The sequence below is a fragment of the Antennarius striatus genome, chromosome 14 (assembly GCF_040054535.1).
Source record: "Antennarius striatus isolate MH-2024 chromosome 14, ASM4005453v1, whole genome shotgun sequence".
NCBI lineage: Eukaryota > Metazoa > Chordata > Actinopteri > Lophiiformes > Antennariidae > Antennarius > Antennarius striatus.
Window position 1 is genome coordinate 2,697,154 of NC_090789.1, and position 24,678 is coordinate 2,721,831.

The following is a 24,678-nucleotide window of genomic DNA, read 5'->3' on the forward strand; positions in this document are numbered from 1 at the left end:
AAATTATCACGTACGGAAAGAACAACAAGGAATCGCTTCACAAACACAGTATGTGTTGATTTTCTTCAAGCGATTATCAGAGTCATGTGGAACTATATTTATTTATCTATTTATCACACGTGCCCTTATTTAAAAGGACTGCCGTGACCCGGATTCGAACCGGGGTTGCTGCGGCCACAACGCAGAGTACTAACCACTATACGATCACGGCTGGCCACCACTCCTGCCAGAACCCCCCCAACAGAAATTTATATAAGGTAAGGGGGTGTCAAGAAGCTAGAATGGTTAATAATAAAGCATAGATTTATAAGACGACTAAAACTGTAAAAATCGAAGTGATGAGATTTTTATTCATTAATTAATTTATTCAGTTTATTTCCAATCAATGACTGTTAATATTACCGAAGAATAAAATGACCTTTTATCAGGATAGGATTGATTGGGATAATATTATTATAATATTATTTATTTTGCAACAATGCACTTTCATCAACTAATAGAAAAATCAAATTAATTTGAAATACTTAATTTCAAACCATTACTTGACTAGAATTTTAAAATATTTAAAAATGTAAAATTCTTAAAACTCTAGTTTAGTCAGAAAAAGCTGAAGTTGTTTCTGCGCCTGATGATTTGATGTTCTGTCAGCTATTTTAAATACCATTCTGTAAATTAAATGTTTGCTGTCAGTTTACAGCGGAACCTATTCTGTGCAGCAATCTACTACATTAATATGAGTTAATAACAGTTATCTGTTAATGTACAATTCTCCAGTAGCATCTGTTAAATATTCTTTGTAATACAAAACAAAAATTGTCTGAATTGAGTTGCCAGGAACATTTAAGCAGACGCTGACTGTCCCTCAATGACACCTGAACCTACTTTAATCAGCCTAAGCCTCGGAAGGTCAATGCTCGCCTGTCTGTGAGTTCAGGCCAGCGGTTGTGACCTCAATCTGAACAAAGTGCTTGCATCTCTAAGTGTTTGCTCATCTTCTGTGTGTTACAGCCTCACTCCTTGACCCTCTGCAATTGGACCTATGAGGGGAGTGTCTACTGTGTCAATCATCTCCTGTTATTTGCACAAGAACTTCTGCGCGACACCGACGTCTCCACCATCGGGGTATCGTATGTGTAATATACAGTAGCTATGAATTCTGCACAATCATCCCAGAAGTGCTCTGTGGGCAAATTTCCCAGTGGAACATCACCTCATAAATCTGCTGATGGATATTTATGAGACTATCTTTACCATGACCTAAGTGTCTTTGCCGTATCGCTGAGAGATGTGTTGCTCTACTCCCTGTGCAGGGATGACGTCACCTCCTCCTGCATCCTGTTTACTCTGCAGTCATTGAGGGCCCCTCAGGAAACCGTACGGAAAAGAACCATCGTACGTCATGATCTGCCCTCAGCGGCTGAGAACACTCCTGGACAAACAGAGGAGGTGAGGCTGTATGCACAAAACATCTGTATTCTAATATTTTAAATACTACAATGGCCTCTAAATATGATTAACTTTTTTCCACATCAATTTTGAATCCTCTCTGAATAAATTTGTATTGGCACATTTCATTCACATGATTTGATTTTTTATTATTAATCCATCATCATAACATTTGAAAGTCAGACCAAAGTTTTGCATTTAAAACTAACCTCCAAAGACACAAAATTCTCTGTTATCGGAATGTTATGTCAAAAAAGCTGCACAAAGAAAAGAAATGCAAGAAAAAAGAAAGAGAGAAAAAAATGTCCCCATCTTAAATCTATGAGCAGCAGAAGGACAGAATGTTTCCCTGATGCATTCCTCTCCCATTTGCTTGTCAGGCGTGATTAAAAGGCTTCAGTCAATCCCCTACCAGTGATGTACTCGTTCCCTTCCCTCAGGAAACTGGAGTCACATACATTAGCTAAATTGCTGAGTTTTTGGCCCCCCTGTGAGCCAGAGAGTAGGAAGAGAACCTCGGGCTGATTCTTCAAACTGCTTCTCAGTTCCAGTTTCAGACTAAAGGTGACCAGAGTTTTTGCTCTCGGGGCTTCACGACTCTGAAACAGCCAGCCGGAAAACCTTCCACCATCTTTTAAATCACTTCTCTTCTAACTCTCATTCATGTCACATACTTTTTTAAGACCACTTCTTGCTTTAATGGTTGTGTTTAATGGATTTCTTTAACATCTTCGGTGAAGATTTCGCATTTTGGCTATTTTATACTTCTTTCACATTCATTTCTTTTACTGCGTTTCAGTATTTTCTGACATATTGATAAAATTTCATTTTATTGTACTCTTGAATGTATTCATCGGGTTGTTCTTCAATTCGACTTCTTTTATTTACCGATCTGAGTATTTTTTTCCACCGTGAGTTCAATAACTCATTTTGCAATCTGTCTGGAATTCTTTCTTTTATTTTATTTACTTCAAGGCCTGAGTTTTATCTCATAGTGATCTTATGTTTTTTGTATTTTATCCTATATCACTTATCTCATAGCCTAGACATCAATTCAGCCTGTGAGTTGACTCCATTCTGGCTCTGCTGTTGGTGAATTATGAGTAGAAGAAATATAAAATGTTAAATGAAATTAATTAATATCAAATTCATTATTTATGTGGATATTTGTTTTCCCAGCCCTAATGTGAATAATTCAAGACATTTTTCTTGAACTTTAAATGTAGCAGTTCAACTTTTCACCACTAGGCGGTGCTACAGCTCCATCTATAAAAAAGCTGAGGGCTTCTTTCGTTGACCGTTCAGAGCCAGCAATTGTTGCCTGCCTCTCTTCCAGCTTCAGTTTGTCTGTCTGCCTCTGTCCTTCCTCAATACTCAGCGATGATCCATAATCACCATTCCGTGTGCCTCCATCAACATCCATCACCCTTGATGGAGTTTCGCAGTCAGGGGTGTGGAGGACAGGAATCGAGAGAGAGAGAGAGAGAGAGAGAGAGAGAGAGAGAGAGAGAGAGAGAGGGAGAGAGAGAGAAAACACCAACCTTTCAGTCAGGGGCAAAGAGAAGGCTACTCTGTAATCCATTTCCAAATGACCTCCCAGATAGAAGGAATGTGTCCCTGTGCGCACTTCTTCAATTGCCAGTACTGAGGTACTAACCAGGCACTTTGGGTTCTCTGGTCCGGAGCCCCCATCTGAACCCTCACCCTTTATTTGAATAAATTGCCTTTTCAAAAAAAGTGCAGCTCCGATGAAACACCGCTTTCAATTTATGAATTAAATCATGACAGTCACATAATGAATAATATTTTTTTATTTCATCCACACACAGATTATAAATATGTCCACTGATGTGAGAAGTTAAGTGTTTAGGATATTAGAAAAGCCTCAAAGATGCAATCACATATGGGTGTAACAGTATTTTGTGTCTTCTTCAAACTGTTTTTGAAATGTTTATTGCGTTGTTTTTTGTCGTCACCAACACAGGGATTATACAACAGTAAAGCTAAAGGTGTCACAGGAATGATAAAAGACACAGGTGTGAACCAGCGGTGCAGCTGGAGGGGGGTGTCACAAACTGGTTCATGCATGCACCACTCAGTCAGACAGCATCTCATACGTGCATGACTGCGTCAGCACTTTGATTAAAGCTTGTGTGATGGAGCAGAGGTTTGGTCGCAGCAGCAGGGGCGCTCCTATCTTGTGGAGGCGACATTTAGTGACTCAAAGCATATTAACGTTTTCAGCAGCAATTGTATTTTTATTCCTGTATAGCGACTTTTCTCTAGAATAATTTCAACTTTGAGTAAGAGGAGGCTTTTTTCCAGCCTCAGAGTGCATCATCTTGTGTGCTGTTAGGGGAGGTGGAAGTCCTGCCGAGCTCACAGGCCCATTAAAGAATCTCTGTGATACGTACGCCTCAGAGATGAAGCTGAAACTCATCGTCATCCTTTAGGCGAGACAGCTTGCATCAGTCAGGCTGTTTGGCGGCAAACTCCGGAGGTTCTGGCTGTCGACTGCCGAGCAGCTCTCGGCTGTGATGGAGTCTGACGCTGGAAGAAAGAGAGAGCGTGTTCACTCCACATTTTATGGGTCAATAACAGTAAAAAAGCCACCAGCTCCCCTCCTCTCATCTCAATCAAAGCTATTGCGTTAGTAATTTAGAGCGAGTGTAAAAGGAAAATAACTTGCCTCATTTAAATGCTAATTTGTCTTCAGCTGAAGATTCAATACAATGGCAACAGGTTGAGAGAATATCAAATATCACAGGTCAGACACAAAGACGGATTCCAGACCATGTCGGCCCATAAAAATCTTTTATTTCTTCATGCATCTTTGGTGACCCAGTGGTGTCACATAAATACACTGGAATCAGTGTTCCGCACTGCCGCCATGACCGAAAATCATTACTGATCCTTTTGTCTTCAACAGCACCTTAAATCTCCGTGGAGACCGTAACGGTCTGTTCCTGTAAGTAAACTTCCTTTATGACAGTCTCTTCACTTTTCTTTCTTTTAACTATGATGGGAACAATAGGTTCTATGCAATTTGCATAGGGAACCCATTCCATGCACATCGCAGAAAGATGCAACAGAAATTAGAGCGGAGTCAGGGGGGAACAAAGGTAGTAGTCGTTTTTACGGGCCCATGTCATGCTTCGCCTTGAGTAGCAGGTCGGTTTTCAACTCTCTTCAATCTCATATCGCCGAAAGATAATTTGATGTCATTCCAAAGGCCCCCTTCTGTCTTCGTTTGTACGCAGTAACCCCTTGATACTCGCGATTAATGTGTTCCAGGACCACAGCGGATGAAGCGGTTGACGATGAATGAATGAATGATGCTAACTTCTCCTTGTACGCAGATGATACTCTACTGCACATCTCTAATGAGCCAACATCCCGACTGACTCGGCGTATTTGACTTTCATAAATCATTCGACAAATAGAGACTTTTTAAAACCAAATTAGGATCGTGTTGGAATACTGGAATTTGGAAACCTGGCTCGCCAAAAAAGTCAAAAATCTGCGTCATTTTCGACTTGAATATATGTTTTAAATCCCATATTAGTAATGTGAGGCCAATTTGAACAAAACAATGTGGTTCATTCTTTGATTCCTGGTGGGTTAAAGTACTGTAATGAAGTCTTTACTGGAAAATAGAACTTGTGCAGGTCTGTTGTCTTTAAACTCAGACCAACAACAGGGAGCACATCACTCCTGATTTAGCCGAACTGCACTGGCTCATTTCTTTTAGAATTGATTATAAGGTCCTTTTAATTACCTACAAAGCTCTCAATGGCATAGCACCTTCATACATCTCTGACCTTTTAATACCTTATTAATCACAAAAAGCCCAGAGGTCCTCCGGCGCCGGTCTTTTAAAGTACTCCACAAACAAAGGGAAGGGAGGGAAGTGAGTTATGCACCGAAACCGTCGAGCACACATCAAACAAGTCGTAAAGGAAAAAAAAAAAGAGTTTGAAGCAGACTTTTACAGGAAGGCTTTTAAAGAACCTGTTTTTGTCTTGTGTTTATTCTTCTTCTTATTAGTCTGTGTTTTGCAAACTCCACCTGCTAATTTGATTTAGTGTATTGCCGTCTATGCTAGCGTCTTTATTTGTTCTTGCCATATGTTTAGTTTTGTTTTTTAATGATTCAATGTAAAACACTTCGAGCTGCGCCGTATGTCTGGAAAGATAGAAAGAAAATAGATTCATTTAAATTCTTCCTTTTGTCCTCTTCACCTTTTATCTTGACAGAAATACCTAAATCCTCTTTCATTGTTTTGTCTCTATCTTTTGTCCCTTTGTTCATTTACTCTTCCTTTCTTTTCCTTTTCATTTGTTTCTGTGCGTATCTCAACATATCCCATCATTCCTTTCCTTTTTCCTTCATCCCTCTTTCTGTTTTCTCTTTGCTTCTTTCCACTTCTTTTTCTCCCTTCATCCATTTGATTTTCATCAGAAATCCCACATCTTCTCCTTCTTTTCTGACCCCTGTCCTTGCTGACTGCCTCCATCCCTCCATCCCTCTTTCCCTTCCTCCCTCCTCCATGTGATTTAGCACTCCCCCCACACACACTAAGAACTCCCCCTTTGCCAATCTCACACACTCCTCTTTTTAATTTATCTCATCTCTCCCTCTTTGCCCCGCTCTCTCACCGTCTATCTGAATCTTTAACCTCTTTCAATCTGTCTCTTGGTATCATCCTCCGTCTCCGTCACTCTCCGTCTGTCTCGCTCCATCTTTCTAACTCCCTCTGAGGCTCTGCAGCCTCCCTCCCTCTGTCTCTTTGTGATTGAGTGGGTTGAAAAGTTCGATAGATGTCCTTCGATCGTCCTCGGGGGTCGACCTCAGATGGACTCGGACCCGTTGACCTCTGACCCGTTGGTTCCGACAGACCCGGCTCCTCGTTGACACTCGTCTTAATAAATGACAAACCCATCACGCGAGTCCTGCTCGTGTGTTTGCATGCATCTAGAATCCCCCCCCCGCAGGCTTGACTAGGAAACAGCCTTGGTTTCTAATTGGAGGGGACTCACCTGCGACACAAGGTCATTGGATGATAATATATCAATTATCTCCGGCAAAGCTGAGACAGCGAGTTGAGCGAGAGTGACGAGAGAAGAGCCCAGAGTGGACATAAGCTCATTTGACTTGTCAACCATTGATCCCGGCGGCGATCTGACACCAACACACACACACACACACACACACACACACATACACACACACACACACACACACACACACACACACACACACACACACACACACACACACACACACACACACACACACACACACACACACACACACACACACACACACACACACCTACACACACACACACACACACACACACACACACACACACACACACACACAAACCCAGGAGAAGAATTCACCTCTAAGTCTCCTCCTCCCTCCACTTTTTGTTTGGCGCTCGATAACAAGGATCTGGAAGTCATTCTCTTCGACTTCCAGTTTCAATACTTTCAACCATGTGTGTGAATGTGATAATTTTATCACTATCCTTATATTTTAAATAAAAACAACATACATAAAATGGAGTAAGCCTGCATGCAGTCAAAGCTTTGTTGTTTCTTTAAAGCAGACTAACAGAGTCTTGATTTCATCCAATAGATGAAAAACTCCTATTTGTCTTTCGTCTGATGTCCTCCTTGTTTTTCGATGCTGCTGCTCTTTTGTTCATCCAAGGTTTCATCCGGATGTGACGGGCCTCCATTGCGTGTCCGTGTTCCACTCCTCACCTCCTTTCCCATCCTTTCCTTCATCCCTCTCCTCCCGCCCTCCTCGCTTCTCCCCTGTGTGTTTATTCTTTTTTACTCCACAGCTCATTCTGTTATTTCTCTTTCCTGTCCTTTCTCTGTATGTTTTTTTTTTCTCCTTCTCCGATATGTGTGTATATGTGTGTGTGTGTGTGTGTGTGTGTGTGTCAAGATGAAAAGATGGATGTGGATAGAGTAGCACTTGTCGCCGTGGTGCTGCAGAGATGGGTAATCATGGAGGAAAGGTGCGAGGGAGGGCCAAAGGGACAGATGAGCAGAGATGGAGAGACATCTGATGTGCTTTTGCTGGGGCAGCCATGAGTGTAGTTACAATCTGCAACACACACACACACACACACACACACACACACACACACACACACACACACACACACACACACACACACACACACACACACACACACACACACACACACACACACACACACACACACACACACACACACACACGGGAAATCTGTGCCCTCACAAACAAAGAAAATTAAGACAACAGGAAATTGGTTTCTGCTGTCTGCACAAATGCAAGTCGACCTTATTTATTCATTCACCCGCATAGATTTTCACTTGTAATTTAAACTGCGGTCACTTATTTCTTTGGCGTCTAATTCTAGGACCGCTCCTCAAGACCGGTGACATCCCAGAGACTCAGCTAGTTGCCTGGCGACTGTGCCGAATAAACAAACAAGACAGGACGTATTATCAGTGGGTGTCTGAAGTGGTACAACACGGATTACATGACCTTTGTCCACATGGAGACATCAGGATGATATCTTTCTTCATGTCGACACACTTCCAGGTAGATTTAAGTTAGAAATTTCCCACGCGCTTTGCAGGTCCCTGAAGGTTTCATCACGTAATTGGATTCTTCATTTTAATCTTTTTCGAAATTTTTTTTTGTCATTTTTATTCTCCTTGTATTTCTGAATGATCGATAGATGCATTATGATTTTTAAAACTTATACTTGCATGCTTGACCTATTTAACTTGAGCCTACCTCCTATCTCCTACTTCCTACTTCCTACCTCCTTTTTAGTAAGATCAAATACTTAAAAATGTAAAACATGACGTCACAGATGAATCAGTGAATTACTGTAAAACGTTTATGGTTTAATTCTCCATCAGAAGTTAAAAACATTTCAAACTGTTCCTTTAGCCCCCCCCCCCCAAGAAAGCCACCCCACCCCCACACACACGTGTCCGTTTTTTTTTACCGCTCATGTACGACTGACACACTCTTCAGGCAACCTTCCCAACCGAGAAATCAAACGGCAGCCATGACAATGAGCAGCGTCTGTGATCAGCGTGGATGTGGCGAGACAGCGGCCCACTTTGTAGTGATCTGTGTGTGTGTGTGTGTGTGTTTGTGTGTGTGTGTGAGCAGTTATCAAGTTTGTTTAGAATCAGAAGAAGCTGTTTTGTGTGGAAAGGTTGTGTTTTCTTGTGTGTTTGTGTATATGTCTGGGTGTGTGTGTGTGTGTGTGTGTGTTTGTGTGTGGAAACGTACCTGTGTGTGTGTTTTTTGTGCACACATGTGTGACTGTGCGACTGCTTCCCCAGGCCTTTTTTTTTTCTGATAGACCACTCCTGGTTGTTGTGGAGATGAAAGGGATGCTGGGAACTCATCTCACGCTATGAATCCTGGGTAAGTAGCGTGTGATGTGAGAACATCCTCATCACTCAGTGAAAGAACGCTTTCATCCCTTATCCGTTCGTTCTATCAATATTCCGTCTCCTCGTCTTCGTCCTCGTTCCTTTCTTCTCTCACTCGTCTTGGGTTTCTTGTTTTTTCTCTTCTATTGTGTCTTTTCTTTTATTCCTGAGCTCATTTCTTCCTTTCATTTTCACACCCACTTCCTTTTCTCCATTTTGTTCCGTTCTCCGCTCACTCCCTACTTTGCTTCGCTTTCTTGTCCATTCATGCCCTCAAAAATTCTTGTCCAATACGCTAGGTCTTTCCTTTCCTTTCCTTTCCTTTCCTTTCCTTTCCTTTCCTTTCCTTTCCTTTCCTTTCCTTTCCTTTCCTTTCCTTTCCTTTCCTTTCCTTTCCTTTCCTTTCCTTTCCTTTCCTTTCCTTGTTTCTCATGTCCTTCATACTTACCTGGTCTAAATTTTTTCTCCTTGGAACAAAAAAATTATCATAGTTCAAACACACACACACGCACACACACAAACACACACACACACACACACACACACACACACACACACACACACACACACACACACACACACACACACACACACACACACACACACACACACACACACACACACACACACATTGTTCAAAGGCTGGACATGAGCTCAACCCATCTTAGTGCTTCGACTTGAACATTTCAGTAAGGTCAAAGTTCAACCTGTCGTTCTGTGATCATCCTCGAGAAAATAGATTTAACTTTGACATTTATACAAAAAAATTAAAAAATTTAAACTTTTTACATTTTAACAGACAAATGAGAAAAGTCTGAGTTATCAATTTTAATTCTCATTAGAATTAGGATTCAAAACTAAAAATTACAATTAACCTCAAAGTTTGTAGTCAAATCTACGATGAACCTGAATCATGCAGCTGATTTTTGCAAGGTACAAAGAAATTTGTACTTTGTGATTTGTGAATTGTCATGTGCTATGTTAGCATATATTTCCTCTCATGTGGGCTCCGGCTACATGCTAACAATGAAGCGGTGACCCAGGCTGTCCCGCTGGTGGAACAGAACGTTCCCTGTTGGATGTATAATCAGGATAACAACAGATGACATGTGAGTGGAACACTGACACGGAGCATTTAGCTTTGCTGCTCTTTGTGCATTTTCACGCCGCTTCTTGTTGTGTGCAAATTTGTCTGCGTGGGACGGTTGAATAATGTAAATGTTCACACAGCACGGCTTCAAAGCGGACCGGCCGGTCTGACAAAAGACAGCCATGTTGCTCATGGCTAGTCTGACCATTAAGTGTGAAGCATGTCGCCTCTGCAAGTTTGAAATTTGATCATAAATGTATGAAGTTTAGAGTTATTTAAGAAGAAGCAGCGGTTATTGTCGATCTGGTGCATTTCTAGGGCCTTCAGACAGATTCTGTTGTTGAATGGTAATGAGAAATGAATCATGCATCTGCGTATGAAACACTCATATTATGTGATGTGGCATGAGTCCAATTAAACAGACCAATCAGGAAACGTCAATCAGAATCACTAGATTATTTTCTGTACGCCATATTTACATAGTAGCCTTAAATGCCACATTTAACACACTTTTGCTTTCCCCACGTGTCCCTAAACGCCTCACACCTGTCGTCAGCTTCAGGTGACGTACAGCTGTCACACCTCCCTTCTTCTGGCCGTGACGCACACTGATGACATCACAACCCTGTGGAAAAGGCTGGGCATCATGTTCTGATCTCCACCCGGGTCCCGTTCGTCCCTCCTGATGCTAAATCCTTTCAGGTAACGACTTCAGTTTAATACAATCTGCTGCAAACAATGGGAATGTTCTGGAAAAGGGAGGTCAAGGAAGGATTCCTGACCGGCTCATAAATCCTCCCTGTCCCCCACCTCGCATTAACGCTGCAGCCGCCTAAAATAAATATTCTAGAAAACGCCTTTCATTAATATTTCTGCTCCCTATAATGACGAAACTCGAGCTGTAATTGCCTCATTCCTCCAGCACCGCTCTACCTGTTAAATACCGGAGTTGATGGTGCCATTAAGTTCATTTAAACACCTTTACAAAACAGCAAATAGCTTTTTTGTAAAGCGCCATCTGTGCCTCACCTCTAACAGGATTTTCTGCTGGTTTGCATCCCAAACACAAACCAGATTTTACCTTGTCTGCCCCAGAGGTTAGTTAAATTTCCTAGTGATGCCATCTCATAGTTAAGATCATACCTGTAGCTATTATTGTGTTTCTGGCATGGCTTTTTTCATTATTCAATCTCTAAAAACACACAAACATTTTCAGCCTTGCTATGAAGTGGACTTTAATGATATCTTCTGAAAATCACTGCAGTCGTACAATTTAGTTGAAGTGTGCACATTTTGCATTCATGACTTTTTGGGTGTTGTTCAAATTGAGCATGCAGTGATGTCTTTTTTCTGTCCAGGGCTGGAAATCTCTTTGGTTTGTAGGTTTGTAATTATCCCGATGCGTCTCTGGAACACACTGATATTCAGTACTGAAGCATTTCAAGTGAATATAGCAAGAAAAATCAAATTAAGTTTGTCAAATATATCTGTTTTGTATTTATTTGGGCCTGGATATTTGTTGTCGACTCATTTTATGATTTATTACGATGCAGATGTCTCCATCGAATGTTAATAAATCACTTTAATCACCGGTATTGTGGAATCATGTCATTAGATAACAGTAACAAGCCATTACTGTGGATGTAATCCCTTCTGGTCACCAACTGCGGTTCCGTTGCGGTCGCAGAGTTGTAGTTGTCTCTCGGAGGAGGTGGAGCTTTTATGCAAATATCTCGTGGTAATGATGTAAAAACCTGATTAATGCAGATGTCAGTCCATTTATTTATTGCAGGAACATTTTGTTCTAAGCCACTAAATCATCGGTGGTGTTTGGGTTTCCGCAGGCCGCCTCTGGTTTTGGGGTGGCCGTCAGCCGGATCTTAGCTTCCTATAGACCCAGAAACTCAGTAAACACACAACAATGTGGACACGGTTGCGCTATAATTCATTCATTGATGGGTTTGCACTGAATGTTCGCAGACAAGCTATAAAAAAGAAAAAAATCTCAGGCATCTACATGAAATTTCAGTATTTTGCTTTCCTATTACCTGCTTCTGTCCCGGAAAGTCAGACCAGCAATCACGGCTGCCACGGCCGGAATAATGTTGCGTTCCTAGTGATGAGATTTCCTCTGTGAATGAATAGACGAATTTCAGGGAGTTCATTTCAAGGTGAGGTAGCGAGACCGTATTTTTACGTGTTTCTATATACTTTGTGCCTGCAGTACTTCCCTCCCCCCTCGTAAGGTTCTCCCTGACTTTGAAAGTATTTTTTCCTTTGAAAGCAACTTTAAAATTCTCCATGACTTGACAATCCGGGAGACGTTATACACTTATAATCGGCAGCTTTTGCGCTGTGACGTGCAGGAAAAGGTTGACAACAAAAAAACAGCTCACAGGAAGTTTTACAAAAGCAATTAGCCTTTTTTTAATCTTACATTGCATTGAAAATTTACATAATAGATTCATACATTTTACAAATAATTTCATCATAAAAATATATTTCTGTACAAAACACTTTTTTATTCTATATTTCGTCTTTTCTTTTTTTTTCCAAACGGTGAATATTTCCCAATGCCCCCCCCCCCTCCCCCCCAGGCAGGAACAACTTGAAGTCTTTCGAATCACGTGGGTCTTATTGCGGTCAGTCAGTAGGAAAAGCTTGTGGCAAAATAGACTGAAGCTTAGAAAAGAATGACCTCTGATGAAGGGTGAGGGCTCGCGTTGAAGTGTGTGTTTAACAGAGCGTTTGTGTGTGTGTGTGTGTGTGTGTGTGTGTGTGTGTGGTTGTGTGTGTGTGTGTGTGTGTGTGAGTGTGAGTGTGTTTGGATGACAGGGAGGGTCCCCATGATTCTTGGTAGGCACTGTGTCAGATCCGTACCGTAAAAACAACAACAACAACAGCAACAACAACAACAACAGCAGCAACAATCAATCCAAACAAGCAATAAGAAACCGTGTCACCAAAAGCGATGCAGTCGCAGCATTGATAACGAAGGAAGCCACAGCCAACCAATAATGATTTAAAAGGAGTTTTCTGTCAGCTGGTTGCAAGTCGGCGCCTGTGGTCACAACAGCAGGGGTTTTTCAAAATAAAGTGAATGTTTTTTTTTTGGTCACGTTGACACCCAGACTCATTAAAAGCGACTGGTATTCATCACATGTGGGATCCGAACTCACCGAATTCAGTTTTAAACCTTTAAACCAGACTCTTCAAAACAAAACTTTTTTAATGGGCGGCGAAGCTTGGAAAACAGCAGTTCATTCTCCCAGATATACGTATTCCTGTATTCTTATGGGGACCAATTAAAGGATGCGGTGCATTTTTCGGGCTACAGTGTTTATAATGCGACGTTACTGTTTGGATGTAATGCATGATTTCACACGGAAATCAAACGCCCCTCAGCAACGCTCATTGATGACACACGAAACCAATGGAAAGGCCAACAATGTGTGCAACAGCCTTTGCTGGCTAAATACAGAGAGAGCTGCCGGCTCCATGGAATGTAATTGGCGACAGATGAAAAAAACCCCACAGTGACCAGCCGAGGAACAATGACTGGAAGGTTACATCTTAATGAAATAAAAGCGAGCCGTAGCAATGGCATTGATCGCTGGCCGATGTTGTGTCTTTTAGATTCTGTAAGTTGTCAACTTGGAATTTGAAGAATATTGAGCTCATCTCATAGCCTCGCTGCTTCTTGAGCTGTTGAAATGCAGCACACACACACGCAAAACACATTCCCTAAAATATAGCGTGCGTGATAACGAGGAACTGCCGAAGGTTGTACACTAATAAACCAAGAATCAAAGGCCTGCTCAGAGCGCACGCCTGTTTATAATTGAAGTGGGTTTATGTACGAGGGTGAATTGAAAAGAAGAACCCTGAAAAAGAATCTATGGGATGTCGGACATTTCGTTATCGATTTTGCGATGCCAAGCGAATCTTCAGAAGTGAGATTCAGTGGTGGAAAAGATTGGGTGTGGTGGTGATGTTTTAAGATTTATACATCTTGTTCTTTGAGATTTCTTTTAGCAAACAAGGTTAAAAGTTGTAGCATTGCAGCCAAATTAGATTGGACTGGCAAACAAGCTGAATGAGAATCTGAAAGACGCTCTTTGAAAATCAACGTTATCCCTTTTACCATTAAATCCTCTGTATAAAATTACAAACAAGAACTGGAAACACGAACGCTCCGCATGAGTGGAAACATCTTATACGTACAGTAGTTCAACAATTACACCCTTGTCACCACCATATATTTTTACCATCCTTATGAGACACGAAGGAAACACGAACGCCAACTGAAGTCAGAGCTAGATGAGAGTTTGGCCACGGGTAATCGAACAACTGAGTCCAACTCCGAGTTTGCTGACATCAAAGTGACGTTAATGTAGATTTCTGATGTGCGAATCACATCACAAGTTGTGGTTGTTATTCCCAATAAAGACAGGTCAATAACATGTCATGTGTAAGGGCCAACAGTCGTCTTGAGGGGGACAGGAAGTGGAAGCCAAAGACGTTCATTTGTGACAATTGATGAAACATTTACCATTAACATTGTGATTGTTTGCCTGCGTACCGTGCATCATCTCCGCAATAATGACAACAACAATACCACTGACACTTTTGATTGCATCTGTGGGGAAAGACAGCGATGCCGATAGAAACTTCACGTCACGCCAGAACTTAAAAATAAACCGATTCCATGTGACGAAAAAAACCAAACAGATTTCTGACTGTGACTTCAGTGAACAACACATATTTTTTTTAATATCGTTTGTTCTGGTATTTATTTTCTAGAAACTCTGCTATAATCCATCTTTCCCCTTCAGCCCCTCCCTGTGGTAAATATATAGCACAAAAATATAGGTGGTGAATGCTCCCGAATATATATGCAATAGATTTACAGATCAGAAGATTCTGTAGCAATAACAAAGAAAGAAGATAAGCACTCGCAGAGTGCAGAATTACAGTGGAACCGAGTCCACAATCGTAGGGCTACAACCCTGTTTGTCTTTCTTTTAGCCCATCTATCGTCACGTCTGTTTCCTGTCTGTCAGCCTCTGTCTGTGTCAATAAAACCTGTTAATCTGCGTTGAAGATTTTATCTCCGTGAGGCTTCAACAACGGAAGATGGTCCGTAACAGTCTTAAGACCCTGACAGTCTTTCTGGAACTTGTCTATCTCCTTGTCTGTCTTTCTGTTTGTCTCAATTCCATCTGTCTGCTCTCTGTCTGTCTGGGACTTCCATAGAATATGTACCAGTGGTAATTCTTTCTATCTGTCCATGTTAGTCCATCCCTCCATGGATGGCCTTCCTGTAAAATGTGCTTTAGTGCCAGAGCTTTCTCTGTTTCTCAAAGTCTCTTCTTTGTAAGTCCACCAGAGTCCTCTGTATACATTCAGCTTTTGTTTCAACAAATATCTATTTGAATTCACAGGATCAGGAACATCTTTCATCGAGGCCGTATTCTGTCTCATCCGATGTATTACATAGAAGGAAGGCTGACCTCTCTATGTGGTTGATTTCAGGTTAGACAGGCTCTGATTGGCTTGCACTACAATTTGAAAATCTCATCTTTTCTCCTGATGAATCTCTCTACTTCAAGTTCAGTTTGTCCTCCTACCCCCATTCCCCTGCCCTCCTCTGTTATCCATCGGAAAGAAGCAGTTTATCAATTCGATGAGTCCTCTCCTCATCTGTCCTTTCAGCGGTGGCTCCCCTTTAAACTTCGTTTGGTTTTGCTTCGCTCTAATCCCAGTTCATTTAGGATTATAACTTCATCTCCAGGGCTGCCCATACCCTTTGCTTGAGAACTGAGTGTCTTTTCAGAGCAACTTTTGCTACCGTCTGCCAGTTTAGCTGTTGTAGATTCAATTTTGATAGAAAAAAAAAAAAGACAAGAAACTAGTAATGCCATCCTCTGCTTGTCATGGAGACACGAGGTTGTCCTGTGGTTTCTTGATCATATTCCGTGGTCATTTTAGAAATAGGCTCTTATTCCCAACCAGTCGGTCTGGTTCGCTGATGACCTGCTGGTGACAGTGCCTTTTACTGTCAGATTGGAGCCCAGATTCTTGGAAAGAGGTTTATCTTTTTTGACATCCTCTTCAAGGACTCATTACGACGTGTGACCATTCCGCCTCTGTGATCCACACAGCGAGGATTTGTTCGATACAGCCAGAGAGACAACATGGCACAAATTGAATCAACGCGTTTTTCTAGTGCAATTTATCCCCATGATGTATAACCATGGCCTGAGCACTGATAATGTGCTCTTTCTATCACTCTCCTTTTCTCCAGGCTAGTATAAATGATCGCAGAGCTCAGAGTGGGACCTGCTCTCCAAAGGTCTGCGTGCAATAAGAAATTCGGCATTAGGGTTACGGTGACACTTCAAGATCGAACAAGCAGGTCATGGCTTAATCATTACCTCTGGTATTTGAGGCAGTGTGTGGGGTTAAAGAAGATGCCGAAGTGTACGGGTTGTGTCTGGCTTCAAATGAAAACCACCGTGACCAGCTGAGACTCCAGGACATAGACGGATAATAGCCGATATAGTGTTCCTTAGGGTTGCATAACTTCTCTCTCATTTGATGTCTCGCCATGAGTCAACACTGGCTGTGTTGCTTTTATCAAAGGTGTTGATAAATCTGATTAGTGGATACAAAAAACGCTGCGAGTGAAAGGGTTTCATTTCAAGTGGACATTTTCTTGTCGAGCTTGGCAAGATTAGGTTCCTTGACCGTGACTGAAGGATCGATGAAAAAGACCATGTTGCTGACGACGTTGAGGTTTCCGCTCCCTCGGCCTTGCACCTAGTGTGGTCCCATTAGATACCTCAGTCAATAGGTTCAAGTGTGGATAATCAATTCTCAGACCATGGTGCAGACAGTATTTAGATTGGGATCAAATCTAACAGCCTTCCCCTCCACAGCCTTGGCGTTGGTGTTGTACATTGGGTTCTCAAAGGCAGCTTGGCCGTTGTTGTTTTCGTGAACCGAGCAGCCGGTGTACTGTGTTTTTGGTGTGGTTCTGTGAAGACAAATAGCAGCAAAAGCAAATATAAGAGCAATGTTAGAGTGATAAAATTATTCTAATGTTTTCTAATCATCTGGTAGTAGTAATGTAACTGAGTAGCCAGTAGAACACAGTGAATTCAGTCTTGGGAGTAGAGTCATAATAAACAAGCTTTAAGACGGATTAAGGGAAAGCGTTGTGCTTTTTGGGAAGCCTAGTGAGAGTCTAATCAGCCCATCCAAAACTAATTCCTTTAGCAAGCCTTTTTGGAGATATTAACAGCAGAACAGAAGTTATTTGCATTCGTTAACAATGCAAACACCAGTCAATTGTGCTTAAATCATATCTTTGAAAAATCCAATTTAACACCTCCTAAACAGAAGTCTTTTTCCAGCGCAGTTCGCAATAGACAACGATTGGGATGTCTCTTAGCACCTCAGCCGAACTGCTGAGGCAGTTACCGTTTTTATCAATCAGACGCCTTCTTCAAAAGTTAAATATGTCTTTGTCTGTAAAACAGAGGACTTAACCACACTGTGACAAAAATGTATTAATTTTCGTTGCTTAAATTTAATGGAGCTACCCTTAAATTGGATGATTTAAGCCTCTTTTCAGCACGTACCTTTGTTTGTAGAGATAGAAGCCAAAGCCGGTGAATATTAGAGCGAAGAATGGCACCAGAATAGCGATGGCCACAGAACTGCTGTTGGTACCAAGCTGAGGGGGAGGCGAGTTCTGACTCTCCGACATATTCAAACCTGTTGGAGGCAAAGACGATTGTTGTCCACACAGCTCGACTGCACAAAGATGACTAATGCTTTAACTTTATCATAATAATAATCTAAAGAATAATTTCATCCAGCAGACATGCTGTATTGTCAACTGCGAGAGGACATCATGACCAATAATGTCATTGTTATTGACAAAGGGAAGAACCTTGACGCCGTACTCCATTCACGATTTTCTTGCTAGAGTTCATGGCATTACTCAGATTGTTAAGAATCCAAACTGCCTTATTGAGAACACATTTCTCATTTGGTGCTGTTGCACAATCTAAGAGAGAATTACCCAGTCTTTGCAGTCCAAACTGTCCATAGTCCTTTCCCTGAATGAAGCCCTGGAATACGTAACTAGACCCATCAGGCTCTGCAGATACCTGGAGAGAAGAGGAGGATGAGAAAGAAGAGAAGGAAGACATGACAAATGTAGGAAATAATTCCACTATATTTAATTAAGTTGTCACAATTGAGACAGTTTGAATGTTTTTTCGCTTTTTGGTCGTTAGGATAACAAATGGCAACGTATCTACCGGTTTAATTAGACCACATAATAAGCAGTAAACATTCTCAGTTCATGTGAATCAAACTTAATCTAATTAGGCTAATTGTTCTGCTTCTAATGAAACTCACAAATCCATCCATGGTCCAGGAGTCTTCTATGATCTTGGCTGGAGAGACGGACGAGTCTTTGGGCTGGTTTTCCTGGTTCACATAGTTCACCTGATACATCAGCAGTAAAAGCCTGGCCTCAGTAGCCTTATAAACTCCTACAGACAACATGTGACAGAGAGAAACGGAGCCGTGGATTACATTAGATAAACAAAAAGCAATCTGAATGCAGCTGAGTGGTAAAATAAATGCTGATTAAAAACAGTGAGACGGCACAATGCTGACGGTAGGTGTCGAGTCAATATGTGCTATACCTCCCAGTAATATCTCAAATTCTCGCTTTAACTTTTCTGATCATGTACAGTTAAATAAATGACATACGCCGAACCAGCTGTGTCTTCATGCCTCCGGTCTTTATGCAAAGCTCTGCCGAATGCATCTCCAGCGTCGCACGTCATGCATTCACCCGAAATCACCGCCATCTACATTTTGGCATTTAAAGCAAAAACTGAAAATAGAAATTCGAGTATAACGACGCCGGCTCTGGCCTTTTGGTTCCTGCGTGTGTGCCGCTTTAACAGTTAATGATCTAAAGCTGCTTCTTTAAGCCAGAAGATGAATGCTAAAATCAGATAGCCGTACACCATTGTGATATCATGTTTGTGCTCTCTACCACTCCAGGAGCCAATTCTAGCTTCAACAGGATTTACGCTTTAATCGGGTCTTAACCCCCTACTGACGCTGTTGTAGAGCCCTGGGAGGTCTGCGTCTGAACATGTGCACCGGTGAGTTTGGGGAATATTAAGCAATGTTGAAAACAGAGATTGTAGCTCCAGGAAAGTATTAAAATACAGACACCATTAGGAAATAAATTATACAGAGAGGTGCAGCAGATGTGTATATTATATATTAATCTGCTTTTCCTCAAAGAAATGAAACTGCTAACTAATTGGAGATCAGGTCTTTGATGACGGTCCATTTAAAAACGCGGGTCCAGGGTGTTAGGACCTGGTCTCAAGTCAGGTCTAGCTATCTTAGAAAGACTCATCACTGTGAATTTCCAAGCTAAATAACTGTATTTAGTTATATTACTGACTATTGTTTGGAAAGGTAATTCATATTGTCAGATGGGCAAACTGGACAAACCTTAATTTCAGTTCTCTTAGAGATGAAGGTGCTAGCAAAGCCTCATGTTTGCATTGTGTCGCCAAAGCTGCTACTGTGATTATACGGTTAATATCCAACCAAATCACTTTGTATCCAGGGTAACACATAAAAGGTCCTCAAAGGAGACCCTGAAGACCTTGGATCACATGCTTTCGGTCGCTGGCATCACTTAAATTGCTTGAATTTAATAGGCAGGTTATATAGCTTGTTTCTTGTTTAACAAAGAATACATACATAATAGACATGTCATTGTTTAGAACTGTTTAAATGACCTACATTCTAAATTTACATCATGTCTTGATAAGATAGAATGATCTATATTTGGGGAAAAGAATTCAGTGTATTTCCACCAGTTTAATCATGACATCCAATGTGACCAAGACATTTCCTGTACACACACACACACACACACACACACACACACACACACACACACACACACACACACACACACACACACACGGTATGGAGGCTATAATTATCTATAGCACATGCCTGAGAGGAGCAGGTCCATGTTGGTGTTGCTAAGGGAAACGTTGACTCTCCCTGTTGTAGAGTTGAAGCTGGTGATGCTCAGTGTCATCGGCTGCTTCCTCCCACGGTAATTATAGGAACCTTTCCAGATGTAGTTTGGAGCAAAGACATCATCTGGAACTACAGAACAGAATAGAACACTTTTGGACAGAACAAAAGAATCTGACGGAGCAGAACTAAAAAGACAGTCGACGACTAGACTTTAAAGATGCAGAACATTGGAAATACACTGCTTATCATTTTGTTGTCTACATGTAACATGTTTTATTTTCTTGTTCTGTACATTTGTGCAATGATAAACTCATATCCATGGGTATTAGGCTTGATAAATGTCTTTTAGACTGAATGACTGGACTTGCAGCTTTGATGGCGGCTATTTATACAGTATCTATAGGAACTCTTTCATGTGTGGCAAAAAGAAAAGAGTTATTAAATCAGAAAGGAGGAGAAAAATCACAACAAAACAGGTCAGAAAAACGGAACAGAACACAGCAGAACATCGCATTATGTGCTGCCTTTTTTGTGTGTAGCATAGGAAAAAAAGTATTTACAATGGAAAAGAGTAGAAAACTAAAACAAAGAAGAAAACAATGCAGCGGAGCAGAGTGCAAAGGAGTCGAGCAAGAAGTCATTAAACTACAGCGGACGAGAGCAAACAGGACCGGAATGGAATCAATAAGAAAAGTCAAGAAAAGATGAGGAATGACAGTGCAGTGTGAGCCCGTAACAAGAAAGACTCTGAGGACGGACCGTTTAGTTTTGGGCTGGGAGTTCCCGTTGCTGGCTTTGCTGGTTTCTTCTTCTCTCCAGCTGCAGACACAAGGCAAACAGAGAATGAAGGATAATGTCCAGTTAGCAAAGAAAAGCCCAAGTGTAGGCTGACACCATCAATACTTCAATGTCTGAAGAGACTAGCTATTTGCAGAGCTAATACACCTCGTGTTACCAAATTAGCACCTAGCTTTAGACACATATGTACAGAGGTTGCCCCACCAAATGAACTTGTTTTACTGCTGATTTGTAGGCAAGGTAATGCAAATTGAGTTCATGACCAAACCATTCTAATCTGTTTAAAAGTAGCTTGAAAACACTTTCAGTTTGACCATTCAGGACAGCTTCCGAACATCGCCTTAAGATGCAGCCATTGTTGTCGGCAAGCCAGGACAAGCATGGGAGATTGAGTGTTTGTGCTTGAGTCTCAAATTGGATCAGAGATTGCTCAAATATTAAAGGATACCTCAGGGGAGGAAACAATGGTGTTGGCCTTGGTGGAATATTTCAACCATGCTGAAGTTTGCAGTTTTCCTTCATCAAACTTCATCTGTTCATATTTGAAATATCTCATGCAAAGAAAAACAAACAGAAGCTGCAGAATTTGACCAGTTGGAGAGTATTTTTAGTAAGTTGGAGATGATCTCAGGGTTTAAGACGTCCTGGACAAGGATGCATCCATGCGTCCCATTACCTCACCTGTTGGGACCCAGCCAGGTGCATCTCATGAACTATAATATTGTGTTATCTATTTTATCAGCACTGCCAGAGCTGTGACCAGCCACCAGATGGTCCGGCACAGGAAGAGGAAACACTCCACAAACCCTCTGCATAGACATAAAAACGGGATTTTTCACCTCGACATATAGGCATCTTTCCCGTCCACGTCCCGTCGCTCTTGCAGACCCTGTGTTCAGAACCCCCTGCCAGAAAGTAGCCATGCTGACAGCTGTACACCAAGGTATAGCCAAAACCGGGCAGATCCATCCCCACCACGTCCACATGGAGGGGGCTCTCCGGCTGCTTGCAGGCGTGGGCTGGATGGTGGAAGAAAGGATATTTTGCACGCTAGAGTCAGTCTGACAGGCAGAGCAGGGACGCAATACGAGCTAACGCGTGGATGAGGCGTGCGTTTCCTACGTATGCACTCGGGCTGTGTTCCGCTCCACGTCAGATCAGGCTGGCAGGTTCTGGAGGAAGACCCCTGGATCAAATGTCCCGGCTGGCACTGAAAAGACACCACGCTCCCCACCTGTGGAGATGCAAAAAAGTAAAATACAGGAAGATAGAAGTCGTTAAGTTACCTGACAAATGCCTGAAAAACAACCGTGTCCAAATAAAATTTTTGCTAAATGCACAATCCGGGGTCGTTCTCGTCCAAGACGTGAGGTCAGGGTGACTCTCCTTTCTGAAAGGAATGGAGGTTCATCGAAATGAAACTCAAACAAAAGGTAATCAAGGTCTTTTCATGTGATGTTTACTGGTTTTCACCTCTGTTGGACTAACTACAGTAAAATATTAAATTATTACTTAACAGCTCCAACAGTTTGATCCAATCAAACTGTTGTTGGTGGGGGGGGTTTAGTTGAATTAAGGTTAGTTGCCAGGACACGGCACTGACTCAACTCGGAGAGCTGAAGCCTAATATTAGCTTTGGCTAATCTTCAGAATGGATTCGACACAGAACAAGGACTTTTAGAACTCACTTTCAGGGTGGGGGGACTGATAACTTTGAACATATACATAATTATGGAACGAAAATGATGTCTGAAACACAATGTTATAAAACTCTGAACCACCGTGGAAGTTAAGGGCCTTAAATGTTATCACTGTTAAGATTTCGTTTTTGTCGGTGTTGGTTCGTTTGTTGAGCAGAGTTACCGAAAAGTCCTGAACTGATACTAATAATGAAAAGTCCAAAGTTTTCAAGACTTAAACTTTTCAGAAGTCTCAGTGACGGTTAGTGCTCCGGCAGGAAGTTGCGGGTTTCATTTTGCGTGCTGCTGTTTTTACCTTGAAGCCAAACGTGCGGTTCAGGGAGCCGTAGCGTGGCGTTCCTGGGTTATCGCAGCTGGTTTTGGTCGGCTCTGTAATAAACAACACAAAGGTGTCTGTAATTACACGCAAATCTGAAAGAAAGATTCATTAGCGGCAACATTAGTCCTGTCTCATGTCTTCTCTCTTCTGTTGTCATGGTAACAGAAGGGCACGTATCCCCAAGCCGGACAGCAGGGGGCAGCCGTGCTTCATCGTAAGACGAACCTGTGTGTGTGTGTGTGTGTGTGTGTGTGTGTGTGTGGCAGGAACATCAGCATGTAGAGCACATCCCGACGCAGAGCTCGATTCAATACAGCTTCCGAAATGACAGATTCACTCTCCACTTCTCTCCCTCTCTCTCCCTAACTGCCCCCGCTCTCTCCCACTGCCGTCTCCCCCTTACCCCACTCTACCTCCCCTTCTCTCTCTCTCCCTCTCTAAATGCTTTCTCTCTCTCTCTCTCTGTCTCCCTTTCCATGTCACTGTATCGCTCTTTGCCCCATCCCACATCCCTCCTCCCTCGTCCGTCTTATTTAAAGGGCAGGCTGCTTCGGCTCAGAACTCATTCTGTTTCAGTCACATAGTAATACAGATCACACACTAACATACAGCTCCAATCGCTCACTAATATATCACGCCAGCACACACACACATACACACACACACAGACACACACACACACACACACACACACACACAAAACCCAGCATTCTCACTTCAGCTCCACTGGAAAAAGAGAAGAAAGAGTGGCTGTGAGTTTGTGTGGATGTTGGTGCGCGTCTTATCGTCTCAGACTGAAAAAAATCCCCCCAAAACCCCATCATGAAATAAAGCCGTAAAGATCTCGCCTCACGCTTCTGCTGCGACTTTTTATGTCCCAACAGTCATACATTAAGTCTCTATGTCAGACCCAGCCCGTTTTATTCTTTCATTTCTATTTCCCAGGGTTGCTTTTAGCTGAATAACACCCTGCTATATATACTGTAAGTTTCCCACTGGCACGAGAGGAAAAAAAACCAAACTGGAGTGTATTTTCTCATCACAAAACCTCTCATTTATTACAATTCATTGCCATACTTGATGTTTAAGCACTTGCTTGTCATCAGTCTGGTGAAGTGGCCCTCCAAATGCCACATTGTGGCTGTGAAGTGATTCAGTGACACCATTTGTAATGTGCGTCAAATATCCCCCTCCCCCACCTGGAAAACAGCGTTTGAAGTGGGACGTGGACGTCTGGAAGGTATGGAAAAAGTTGGAGTCATTTCTGACAAGGTTCTTTCAGTGGTACGACCCACATTTAAGATGAATGATCAAAAGTTGCGACCATATAATTGAATATAGGATCGCCGTAGGCAGTAAATGTCTGTTCATATATTAACATGAATAAAATATGGCTGCATTTCAGATGGAGGTCTGGAGCCATAGGGGGGCAGCATATCGCTCGAGTCGCTGCCAAATGCTGCTCAGCGGGGGGGTGGGTGGGGCTCAGCAGCTTCCCAGTAAACACAGCTGGGCGCCAGACTGGGACCAGACACAGGCTTCAGCGTTGGATGGGAAAACTCGGCAAGTGGGGGGGGGGGGGGGGGGCAGCAGAAGGAATAATGTGGAGCTGGAAGGTTTTCACGTCTTACTCAGGGAAACCGGGATTTCTGGAATCGTTAGCTTCGGTGCGCTGGGGAGAATCATTCCATGCGTCCATCCAAAGTTTTTGTTTCGAGATAAAGCTACCGGCACAATGTTCACTCGCTGTAGTTGAAAGTT

General features: G+C 42.2%; 1 protein-coding gene, 1 long non-coding RNA gene and 1 other non-coding gene across 4 annotated transcripts in view; 1 reads left to right on the forward strand and 2 right to left on the reverse strand.

Moving 5' to 3' along the window:
- Positions 1-139: 139 nt before the first annotated feature.
- Positions 140-211, reverse strand: trnah-gug (transfer RNA histidin (anticodon GUG)). Its single transcript has one exon. It is a non-coding gene; the product is annotated as a tRNA-His (tRNA).
- LOC137606957 (uncharacterized) overlaps positions 146-24,678 on the forward strand; it is a 289,217-nt gene continuing 264,684 nt past the window's right edge. For both annotated transcript variants that reach the window (XR_011037944.1, XR_011037943.1), the window contains exons 1-4: positions 146-257; positions 1,009-1,122; positions 1,311-1,446; positions 10,553-10,698. This is a non-coding gene — a long non-coding RNA (uncharacterized lncRNA). The remainder of the gene's footprint in view (positions 258-1,008; positions 1,123-1,310; positions 1,447-10,552; positions 10,699-24,678) is intronic.
- Positions 12,599-24,678, reverse strand: part of LOC137606956 (CUB and sushi domain-containing protein 3-like) — a 255,437-nt gene continuing 243,357 nt past the window's right edge. The window contains exons 64-72 of the mRNA XM_068332318.1: positions 22,894-22,967; positions 22,021-22,132; positions 21,738-21,917; positions 20,860-20,919; positions 20,071-20,229; positions 18,430-18,566; positions 18,089-18,176; positions 17,643-17,778; positions 12,599-17,035 (exon numbers count right to left, since the gene is read on the reverse strand). Coding sequence (XP_068188419.1) covers positions 16,876-17,035; positions 17,643-17,778; positions 18,089-18,176; positions 18,430-18,566; positions 20,071-20,229; positions 20,860-20,919; positions 21,738-21,917; positions 22,021-22,132; positions 22,894-22,967 — 1,106 coding nt within the window. The 3' untranslated portion in view covers positions 12,599-16,875. The remainder of the gene's footprint in view (positions 17,036-17,642; positions 17,779-18,088; positions 18,177-18,429; positions 18,567-20,070; positions 20,230-20,859; positions 20,920-21,737; positions 21,918-22,020; positions 22,133-22,893; positions 22,968-24,678) is intronic.